The 12,358-nt window shown below is 45.8% G+C and overlaps 1 protein-coding gene across 1 annotated transcript in view; it reads right to left on the reverse strand.

Moving 5' to 3' along the window:
- slc6a5 (solute carrier family 6 member 5) overlaps positions 1 to 12,358 on the reverse strand; it is a 77,208-nt gene that overhangs the window by 53,053 nt on the left and 11,797 nt on the right. Inside the window, exons 4-5 of the mRNA XM_055649176.1 lie at positions 5,526 to 5,657; positions 4,722 to 4,895 (exon numbers count right to left, since the gene is read on the reverse strand). Coding sequence (XP_055505151.1) covers positions 4,722 to 4,895; positions 5,526 to 5,657 — 306 coding nt within the window. The remainder of the gene's footprint in view (positions 1 to 4,721; positions 4,896 to 5,525; positions 5,658 to 12,358) is intronic.

Genomic DNA, 12,358 nt, shown 5'->3' on the forward strand with positions numbered 1-12,358 from the left:
GGGGTTTCTTTACAGAGGGTGGTGAACCTGTGGAATTCTTTGCCACAGAAGGCAGCGGAGGCCAAGTCAGTGGATATTTTTAAGGCATAGATAGATAGACTCTTGATTAATTCGGGTGTCAGGGGTTATGGGGAGAAGGCCAAAAATCAAGGAAATCTGGGGTCAAAAATTAAGGGAAAAATCTCCTTAAAACCCCCATGTCAATGGGGTTAAGGAGGGAGAGATAGATCAGCCACGATTGGATGGTGTAGACTTGATGGGCCGAATGGCCTAAATTCTGCTCCTATCACTTATGATTATTACTGTAAAGATTAATGTAATGGCTTTCAATTACAATGTGTCTTTTATCACAGATACAGCCTGCAGACATTTTGGCAATCATACAAGCTAACCCCAATGCAAGCCGCAAATCACAGACTGTTATAGAGTGGCGACAATTAATTCAGTGTCCAAATGTTGCCTTAAACCGGGAGAGATAACCTTTATGCACTTGTCAAAAAAGATGCAAACAAGATAAGAATGCATGTTATAATGCAAGCTATGGTTTAAACGTCTTGGTTTCCTTGGCATTTCTGGACTTCTAGTTCAACAAGTTTATACTGTTCATTGACACCATCACTGCAGAATGCTGTGCAGATTACACACATGAGTTTAATCTAGTTTAGAGATACAGCGCGGAAACAGGCCCTTCGGCCCACCGAGTCCGTGCCGACCAGCGACCCCCGCACACTAGCACGATCCTGCACACACTAGGGACAGTTGATCTTTTTATTTTAACCAAAGCCAATTAACCTACAAACCTGCACGTCTTTGGAGTGTGGGAAGAAATCGGAGCACCCGGAGAAAACCCACGCAGGTCACGGGGAGAACGTACAAACTCTGTACAGATCACGTCTGCAGAATTCTCTGCCTCAGAGGGCGGTGGAGGCAGGTTCTCTGGATGCTTTCAAGAGCTAGATAGGGCTCTTAAAAATAGCGGAGTCACTGGATATGGGGAGAAGGCAGGAACGGGGTACTGGTTGGGGATGATTAGCCATGATCACATTGAATGGCGGTGCTGGCTCGAAGGGCCGAATGGCCTACTCCTGCACCTATTGTCTATTGTCTATTGTCAGACAGCACCCTTGGTCAGGATCGAACCCGGGACTCTGGCGCTGTGAGGCAGCGACTCTACCACTGCTCCACCATGCCTTCTACAAGTTCTTCACACTGAATTCTTGCCTGAAACTTACTTTTGCGCTTGTCTCAAAGATATTCCCCAACTGAAATTGTTACAATTTTATGTTGATGCTTGATTACCCACTGAAGCTCAGCTCAGAATTAATTAAATTTGCCAAGAGAATTTAATTTAATTTCCTAGATGAATCTTTGGAGACACTAACCATAATTGTATATTGGCCCAGTGATGCTAGAATCTTAATGGTACATCTCAATTACATTGTAGATCCCTGGAGCATTTTAAACAATATATAGATGATTTTTGAGATTCAGCAAAAGGGATGGAGATTCCAGTGAAGCGTAAAAAAAAAGTTCTGATTTTGTGTGTCAATGACTTACAAGTTCACAAGTGATAGGAGCAGAATTAGGCCATTCGGCCCATCAAGTCTACTCCGCCATTCAATCATGGCCGATCTTTAGTCAGAGGGTGGCGAATCGGCGAATAAGGGGTAAGCCATTTAGAACGGAGATGAGGAAACACTTTTTCTGACAGAGAGTTGTGAGTCTGTGCAATTCTCTGCCTCAGAGGGCGGTGGAGGCAGGTTCTCTGGATACTTTCAAGAGAGAGCTAGAGAGGGCTCTTAAAGATAGCATAGTCAGGGGGATATGGGGAGAAGGCAGGAACGGGGTACTGATTGTGGATGATCAGTTGAATGGCGGTGCTGGCTCGAAGGGCCGAATGGCCTACTCCTGCACCTATTGTCTATTGTCTATTGTGGAATCTTATGACACAGACGGCTGTGGAGGCAAAGTCAGTGGATATATTTAAGGCAGAGATAGAGGGAGGGGTGGAGGGGGCCACTGAGCACTAAGGGGGGCCACAAAATGGAATGTATTAAAACTGGTTTGTGCTAAAAAAATGGGAAATTTCGTAACTCTGTCGACGCCCTTTGTGTAGCGACTCTTTGCATACCTTGGGTATAAGTAAAGCAAAGAATATCACTGTGACTTGTCACATGGGACAATAAAGTTGTATCCATTCACAGTAAGGGACTATATTTTAAGAGACTATGTTTATATTTAGTTGACCAACCCATGGTCATGGTGACTACTACCTTCCTTTCCATTGACTCCATCTACACCTCACGCTGCCTCGGCAAGGCCAGCAGCATGATCAAGGACGAGTCGCACCCTGGCCACTCCCTCGTCTCCCCTATCCCTTCGGGCAAAAGGTACAGAAGTGTGAAAACACACACCTCCAGATTCAGGGACAGTTTCCTCCCCAGCTGTTATCAGGCAACTGAACCATCCCACCGCAACCAGAGAGAAGTCCTGAACTACTATCTACCTCTTTGGTGACCCTTTGGACTACCTTTGATCGGACTTTGCTGGCTTTGCCTTGCATGGAACATTATTCCCTTATCATGTATCTGTACATTGTAAATGGCTCGATTGTAATCATGTATTGTCTTTCTGCTGACTTGACAGCACGCAACAAAAGCTTTTCACTGTACCTCGGTACACGTGACAATAAACTAAACTGAACTGAAATAGTGCAAGGCTGGTATTGCTTTAACGATGCCCTTAATAGTATCATATCAAGGTACCTTAATCCAATGCGGTGGAATGTAGTGATCCTTAATGAAGAGTTTACAATTCTTAACGGGAAAATGCTTTTTTTAAATTAACATTATATACCTATTGTATTAATATTGAAAGGGGCGATTATTTGGCCCTGCGCCCTCAATTTTGTGGAACGTTCGTGACTCTGTACATTTTATGACCTTCATTATAATCAGATAAGAATTACATTATAACTATGGAGCATGACAGAGAAACATTAAACATTTGAGGAGTTCCTCAAAGTGACCTGTATGCTTGACATAACTGGATTAAATATCTGCCCCCTATAGTTTTATAGATTCATTCAGCATGGTACCAGGCCCTTCGGCCCAACTTGCCCATGCCAACCGAGATACCCCTTCTACATTAGTCCCACCTACCCTGCGCTTGGCCCTTGCCTGTCTATTTTTCACACAGAGAGTGGTGAATCTCTGGTATTCTCTGCCACAGAAGGTAGTTGAGGCCAGTTCATTGGCTATATTTAAGAGGGAGTCAGATGTGGCCCTTGTGGCTAAAGGGATCAGGGGGTATGGAGAGAAGGCAGGTACGGGATACTGAGTTGGATGATCAGCCATGATCATATTGAATGGCGGTGCAGGCTCGAAGGGCCGAATGGCCTACTCCTACACCTATTTTCTATGTTTCTATGTTTCTATGTAAACCTGTCCTATCTATGTTCCTGCCCAAACATCTTTTAAATGATGCTCAGTCACCCGCCTCATTGACCCCCAGAGACACCTGTCTCAACTATCCTCAATTTCTGAAGTTGGAGCAGCCAATTTCCTGGTTGAAACAGGAGAAATAAACCATGCCCCGCATATTTGGCAGATGAGGCGGTGTCCGTTATTAGCCAAGGCATAGAACATCAGAGCAGGGGGGGGGGGGGGGGGGGGGGGGGGGGGGGGGGGGGGGTTGTACTGGAGCTGCAATTAACACTAGTTAGATGACAGTTCATATATTACCGGTCATTAAGTCAAAGAGTCATACATTGTTGAAACTGGCCCTTCAGCCCAGCTTGCCCACACCGCCCAACATGCCCCAGCTACACTAATGCCACCTGCTTATATTTGGTCTGAATCTTTGGCCGACGGACATGTGGACGTTAGGATGCCGCTGCCGGGGGAATGGACAAAGGAGGACCCAGCGTGGGGGGCGTGAGGGTGGGGGAGGAACAATGGGACCACCCTAAGGAGGGGGTGGAGAACAAAAGAGGAGAAGGACTGCCGCAGGGATTTCTGTGTAACTTTATAAGTGCCCTTTATGTAGCGACTATTTACATACCTCGGGTATGCGAGCAAAGAATTTCACTGTGACTTGCCACACTTGACAATAACATATTCCATTCAATTCAATTCAAATAGAACATTACGTGCCGTTGGCAAGATTGGATCAATGGATTATTCTCTCAGGCAACCAATAAGTACACAATGTGCCAAATAGACTCTATCTACGCTGTAAAATACTACGATTTGGCAAAGCCACAATCCAACCCCTCTTTACTTTTCCAATAAATTTATCAATCGTCAGTGAAAATCCGCTCATAAATGACACCATCTCATGGTCTCCTGGGTTAGGTGTACCTTCCAATCAGGTAACTGGTTCCTACCCAAAGGAAGGGCGACTGCATATTAAAAATGACAATTCAAACGATCATAACAGCAGAAGTAAAATGACTAGCGGTAACCTCATTTCCCAAATTCCCGCTAGCCAGCCATGGATGAAGGTTGAAAATAAATGAAAGCAAATGTGGCTGGAAGATGCAGTGGTCCCTGCTGGATTGTTTAACGGATCGACTGTCCTTCTAAAGGCATGTTTCTGTTCGCAAGCATCCATGCCGGGCCCTGTAAGACTAGTGCATGTCTTGTTGCTACATGTTTAAACCTTCTCCAAAGGATCAGAAGATAGGACCAGTCCAAGGGATAGGTTCGGCAGTGGGTTACCCAGTTGCAGCTTGTGCTTGTCCCTGCAATTTTCAGTGTTCCAGCTGTTTTCACAGGATGCCCAGGGGAGCACAGGCATGCACGACGCAAAGAGGTAGAACAGGGTGTAACAGATTATGATGTTGTAGTACACCGCTATCAGGACCGAGATGATGAGCATAGCAATCCCGCAGCCTGCAGGAAGAATGGAAACAAGACAGTTTTAATATGCAACAAGGCATGTGCATTATTGAGTCAATAGAGAGTGGTTATCAGAGGCTGCCTGTGTGGGTGAATACCTACCTAGGAAAGATATTGTCAAGCTTGAAAGGGTTCACCGATGATGTACAAGGATGTTGCCAGGACTAGAGGGTCTGAGCTCTAGGGAGAGGTTGAGAAGGCTGGGTCTCTATTCCTTGTAGCGCAGGAGGATGAGGGGTGATCTTATAGAGGCGTATATGGTCATGAGAGGAATAGATCGGGTAGATGCACAGGATTTCTTGCCCAGAATAGGGGAATCGAGGACTAGAGAACTTGGTTTGAGGTGAGGGGGAAAAGGTTTAATTGGAATCTGAGGGGTAACTTTTTCATGCAAAGGGTGGTGGGTGTATGGAACAAGCTGCCCAGAGGAGGTAGTTGAGGCTGGGACTATCCCAACGTTTAAGAAACAGTTGGACAGGTACATGGATAGGACAGGTTTGGAGGGGTATGGGCCAAACGCCGGCAGGTGGGACTAGTGTAGCTGGGACATGTTGGCCGGTGTGGGCATGTCAGGCCAAAGGGCCTGTTTCCACACTGTATCACTCTATGACTCTAAGACTCTACCTTGTAAAGCAGGTATGGCCTTCCACACAGATATCGGCCCCTGACTGGCAAACTGACCGAGTGCCGTCTCGAGAAGGAATATGGGGACCCCAGCAAAAGCCAGCATTATCAGGTATGGGATCAAAAACGCACCTGAAGGAAAAACAGTGAACAAAGATTTAGTAGTTTAAGTTTAGAGATACAGCACAGAAACAGGCCCTTTGGCCCATCGACCCCGCGCCGACCAGCAGTCACCCCGTACACTAGCTCGATCCCACACATATATTCATTAGTTGTCGGAGCAGATTCAAGCCATTTGGCCCATTAAGTCTACTGCACCATTCAATCATGGCTGATCTATCTTCCCCTCTCAACCCCATTCTCCTGCCTTCTCCCCATAATCCCTGACACCCAAACAAACTATGAGAAGAACTTTTTTCACGCAGAGAGTGGTGAATCTCTGGAACTCTCTGCCACAGAGGGTAGTTGAGGCCAGTTCATTGGCTATATTTAAGAGGGAGTTAGATGTGGCCCTTGTGGCTAAGGGGATCAGGGGGTATGGAGAGAAGGCAGACACTGAGTTGGATGATCAGCCATGATCATATTGAATGGCGGTGCAGGCTTGAAGGGCCGAATGGCCTACTCCTGCACCTAATTTCTATGTTTCTATGTTTCTAACCAAGAATCTGTCAATCTCCACCTTAAAATCCAGTGACTTGGCCTCCACAGCCGTCTGTGGCAATTAATTCCACAGATTCACCACCCTCTGACTAAAGAAATTCCTCCTCGTCTCCTTTCTATAGGTACATCCTTTTATTCTGAGGCTGTGACCTCTGCTCCTTGACTCTCCCATGAGAGGAAACATATTATCCACATTTACTCTATCCAAGCCTTTCAATATTCAATGATTTTCACCCTCATTCTTCATTCTGGAATAATTTTTAACAAACCCATTTAACCTGCAAACCTTTACATATTTGGAGTGTGGGAGGAAACCGGAGCACCCGGAGTAAACCCACGTGGTCACAGGGAGTGCAACGTAGGTTTACAAGGTTAATTCCCGGGATGGCGGAATTGTCAAATGCTGAGAGAATGGAGCTGCTGGGCTTGTACACTCTGGAGTTTAGAAGGATGAGAGGAGATCCTATTGAAACATATAAGATCATAAAGGGTTTGGACACGCTAGAGGCAGGAAACATGTTCCCGATGTTGGGGGAGTCCAGAATCAGGAGCCACAGTTTAAGAATAAGGGGCAAGCCATTTAGAATGGAGACGGGGAAACACTTTTTCTCACACCGAGAGTTGTGAGTGTGGAATTATCTGCCTCTCTGTGGGCAGTGGGGGCAGGTTCTCTGGATGCTTTCAAGAGAGAGCTAGATAGGACTCTTAAAGATAGCGGAGTCAGGGGATATGAGGAGAAGGCAGGAACGGGGTACTGATTGGGGATGATTAGCCATGATCACATTGAATGGCGGTGCTGGCTCGAAGGGCTGAATGGCCTACTCCTGCACCTATTGTCTATATCTATATCTCTGTATAGACAGCACCCATAGTCATGACCTAACCCGGACTCTAGCTCTGTAAGGCAGCAACTCCACCACCACCCCTCCATCGTGCCACAAGTATTTATTGTAGAAACAAGTAACTGCAGACAATGGTTTACACAAAAGGACACAAAGTGCTGGAGTAACTCAGCGGGTCAGGTAGCATCTCTGGAGAACATGAATAGCTGACATTTCAGGCCAGGTCCTTTCTTCAGACTGATGAAGGGCCTGACCCGAAACTCCACCTATCCATGTTCTTCAGAGATCTTGCCTGCCCAGCGGAGTTACTCCAGCACTTTCTCCAGAGATCTTGCCCCTGTCCCACTTAGGAAACCTGATCAGAAACCTCTGGAGACATTGCGCCCCGCCCGTGTGGTTCCCAGAGGTTGCAGGTGGTTGCCGGAGGTTGCAGGTAGTGGAAGCAGGTGGGGAGACTGACAAAAACCTCCGGGAACCGCACGGAAACCTTGGGTGGGGCGCAAAGTCTCCAGAGGTTTCCGTTCAGGTTTCCTAAGTGGGACAGGGGCATTACTCCCCTTCATGCTCGAGAGTAGTCCCCGCGTACTCGAGGCCTCAGCTAGGTCGCGGCGTATTTTTCAACATGCTGAAAATTGTCCACGAGTAAAAAAATGTCGCCATGGAAACAAATCGATATATTTTTTTTACTCGTGGGTTTAGTCGAAGTAGGTCGTAGTGGGTCGGCATTTTAGTCGTAGGTAATCGTAGGGAAGTCGAAGGTAGGCGTAGACAGTCTTCAACATAGTCGAATGAGACAGTCTTCAGCATGACAGTACAAACTCTCCGAAACTCTGCTAAACTCCCCAATTAGGTCACCGCAGTGGGACAGCCCCTTAAGATGATTTTTGTTTTTTAAGTTTGAAGGCGTTATGACACATGCTGCATTTAGTTCAAAATTGTAAAATTCCGAAGTGTATTGGGAAAATACCAAGCTGAGATGACAATCTCAGGAAGCAAATTCGGGAAACAATTTTCACTGGATACACAATGTGTAATATTAAGGTGAACAGCAGAGGGCTCTACAGACTGCAATCAAAACCAGTGTTACTGAAAATCAAACGATAGCACCAATGCAAAGCCACATCGTTCAACTCTTCAGATAAAATTGCCCATTACAATTTGATGCAGTAGACAATAGACAATAGATGCAGGAGTAGACCATTTGGCCCTTCGAGCCAACACCGCCATTCAATGTGGTCATAGCTGATCATCCCCAATCAGTACCCCGTTCCTGCCTTCTCCCCATATCCCCTGACTCCGCTATCTTTAAGAGCCCTATCTAGCTCTCTCTTGAAAGCATCCAGAGAACCGCCTCCACCGCCCTCTGAGGCAGAGAATTCCACACTCACCACTCGCTGTGAGAAAAAGTGTTTCCTCGTCTCCGTTCTAAATGGCCTACTCCTTATTCTTAAACTGTGGCCCCTGATTCTGGACTCCCCCAACATCGGGAACATGTTTCCTGCCTCTAGGGTGTCCAAGCCCTTAGCAATCTTATATGTTTCAATGAGATCCCCTCTCATCCTTCTAAACTCCAGAGTGTACAAGCCCAGCTGCGCTATTCTCTCAGCATATGACAGTCCCGCCATCCCGGGAATTAACCTGGTAATTCTAATGCAAGTTGTTAATCTTCATAATAAATCAACGAAAGTTTGCTGATGATCCAAAAGTGGGTGGTTTTTGCAGATAGTGGTTGTGAAAGATTGCAGAAGGGGCAAGATGGGCTGAAGGGCCTGTTTCCGCGCTGTATCACTCTGTGACTGTGGCTCTGTGTATGTCTCGATAAGAGACCAGAAGATAGCTGGTAAAATTAAACGAACAAAGTATTTTGTTCCCAACACAACCAGCAGAAGGGAAGATGGCCACAGACTACAATAGTTCAAGGGTTTGAACAAGAGGGGTGGCATGGTGGCAAGGCGGTAGAATTGCTGCATTACAGAGCCAGAGACCAGGCTCCGACGCTGACCAAAGGGTGCTGTCTGTGCAGAGTTTGTACGTTCTTCCCTGTGACTGTGTGGGTTTTCTCCGGGTGCTCCGGTTTCCTCCCACACTTCAACGATTCCAATGACAGAGAATCACTTGCACCTCCTCCAACCTCATCTATTGTATCCGCTGTTCCAAGTGTGGACCCCTATCTATCGGCGAGACCAAGCTCAGGCTCGGCGATCGTTTCGCTGAACACCTACGCTCAGTCTGCCTGTGCCAAGGTGAGCTCCGGACTTTAACTCTCCTTCCCATTCCCACCCTGACCTTTCTGTCCCGGGCCTCCCCCTCTGTCAGAGTGGGGGCTCAACGCAAACTGGAGGAACACCATCTCATATGTTGCTTGTTTAAGAAGGAAATGCTGGAAAAATCGAAGGTAGACAAAAATGCTGGAGAAACTCAGCGAGTGAGGCAGCATCTATGGAGCGAAGGAAATCGCCAATGTTTCGGGTCGAGACCCTTCTTCAGACTGATTGTTGGAGGTGCAGGCAAGTCCCGAGGAAGCCAATGTGGCTGTGGTACCGGGTCTGGGTTAGGATGTAGGATGTGGTCGTAGAGTGAGAGGGAAGTGGGAATCACAGAGGGAGGGGGCAGTGCGAGAGGAGGTTGTTAAACTGTCTTTGGATGAGAACTTCTTCAGTGTACTCACACCTTGAGGTGATTTTGCCGAGGAGTAGACAAAATGATGGCAGTCTGAAGAATTCCCTGCCTCTGGAGGCAGGTTCTCTGGATACTTTCAAGAGAGAGCTAGATAGGGCTCTTAAAAATAGCAGAGTCAGGGGATATGGGGAGAAGGCAGGAACGGGGTACTGATTGGGGATGATCATCCATGATCCCATTGAATGGCGGTGCTGGCTCGAAGGCCTACTCCTGTACCTATTGTCTATTGTCCATTCATGTATAGTCTTTCCACTGACTGGATAGCACGCACCAAAAAGCATTTCTCTGTGCCTCGGTTCATCTAAGCTACACAAACTAATTTGACCATTGACCATTTGTGAAGTGGCATTCATTTATCCACTGCCTACGCATCTCTACTTCAACTGATGATAAAAAAAAAAGGACAGTTGTACATCAAGTGACTGAATCGCTGTTTGATCGGTTCATCCAAAGTCAATGACACCTTTTTTTATTCAACACAGACTAGGACAATTAGTCAGTTTACAGTCACAATACGACTGAGAAAAAGCACAAACGATGCAAAAAAATCATTGGTTTTACACTACAAAAGTCGTTAGCTTAACACCATAAAATCACAGTTAGTTTGATATGTTACACAAAAGTGACATCAGTCAAACACCCTCAGCTGAATCGTTCATAAGTCCACGTTAGAGGAACAGAGTTAGGCCATTCAGCCCATCAAGTCTACTCTGCCATTCAATCATAGCTGATCGACCTTTGTTTCTCGACCCCATTCTCCTGTCCTCTCCCCATAACCCCTGACACCCGTACTAATCAAGAATCTGTCACTCTGCACATTACATTTTATCTCTGTTTGCTTTGTCGTTACCAAAGATCCTATAGCGGAGCAAGATAGACCACTCTTTCTAAATGCAATGGGCGGAACGTGGGCCTTTTTTTCATCCATTTCAGTAACCTGACCCGACCCGACCCGACCCGACCCGCAGTGTAATCAACGTTGCGGGGAAACAGTTTGTGTTAATAAATTATAATTCTGAAAATGAGGAGAAGATTTTTACCAAATAACTTTTATTTTTACGAGGATGTTTCCGTAACCGGTTTCCGTCTCCGCACTTGTATCTTTGCTCCGCTACGGGATCTTTGGTGCGGAGACAGAAGCCGGTTACGGAAATGGGGCCGAAAATTACCCATGAATCTGCCCATGACCGTACTACTTCTTTTTCGTCGAGTGGACCGTCTTGCTCGCTATGGGATCTTTGGTTGTTACCTTCTCCCAGCTAACAATTATCTATTCTACATTTGCCTTCATCTCCACCCCCTTTGATGCCTCGTTCTCACACCTTGCACTTCCTTATCTCTGTATCTCCTCTTCCCCTGACTCTCAGTCTGAGGTAGGGTCTGGACCCGAAACGTCACCCATTCCTTCTCTGCAGAGAAGCTGCCGGTCCCGCTGAGTTACTCCAGCTTTTTATGTCTATCTTCCTTAAAAATACCCAATGGCTTGTCCTCCATCACCATCGGTGGCAGTGAATGCAATGAATGAGTAACATGTGGCAAATTCCATTCCATTTTTAAAATGTCATCGTGGTCAAATATCAATTCCAGGTACAAATAGCATTTGTGCTCATTATATATTGAGCCACCATTAGGGGTGAGAGATTGCAACCTTCACTTGGTCCACCCTGTTTTAACAAATGCAATCAACCTGGCGTCCACAAACAGAAGATCAAATAGAACAAGTTGCCCTACAACTTTAGGCTGTGCACGCCGTAGACAATTAGAAGAAGCCACCATTACAGATACTAGCTGCACATTCCAAATATATACATATAACATCTCAAAATTAATTTCCACAGCTGCCAAGCAGAAGTCAGGATCAATAGTCCAGGTTATAATAGTTTTGTATCTTAACTGGTTAGCAACTATCCCCAACAACTTCCAAAGGGTTGACTTCCAAGTAACTTTGAATAAACATAGCTGTAAAAATATCAATGGTTGCTCCTCCAACAGGAGTAGGCCATTCGGCCCTTCGAGCCTGCACCGCCATTCAATATGATCATGGCTGATCATCCAACTCAGAATCCTGTACCTGCCTTCTCTCCATACACCCTGATCCCTTTAGCCACAAGGGCCACATCTAACCCTCTTAAATATAGCCAATGGACTGGCCTCAACTACCTTCTGTGGCAGAGAATTGCACATTCACCACTCTCTGTGTGAAAAATGTTTTTCTCATCCCAGTCCTAAAAGATTTCCCCCTTATCCTTGAACTGTGACCCCTTGTTCTGGACTTCCCCAACATCCCCAACATCAGAAACAAAGGCATCATTGCTTAAACTTTCTTTAAAAAAAAATGGCAATGCAATTTCTGTTCTTTGATCTGGTATTTTGTTGGTTCACATGCTTGATCAATGGTGTTTTGTCATTAATGTTTTATTATTATGAATGTTTAGTGTTTTCTGAGTCATTCGTAACTGTCACTGTGTGTCATGTTGTTACTTGTGGGCGGAGCACCAAGGCAAATTCCTTGTATGTGAATACTTGGCCAATAAACTTACTTACTTACTTACATTTCACCACCATTCTATATATATAAAAAAACGCAGACATGTTTCCATGATGTACGACTCTTGTGGTTTAAGGTGAAATAAAATGAAATTGGATGCTCTA

This window comes from Leucoraja erinacea, chromosome 18 (genome assembly GCF_028641065.1).
Source record: "Leucoraja erinacea ecotype New England chromosome 18, Leri_hhj_1, whole genome shotgun sequence".
Classification (NCBI taxonomy): Eukaryota; Metazoa; Chordata; class Chondrichthyes; order Rajiformes; family Rajidae; genus Leucoraja; species Leucoraja erinaceus.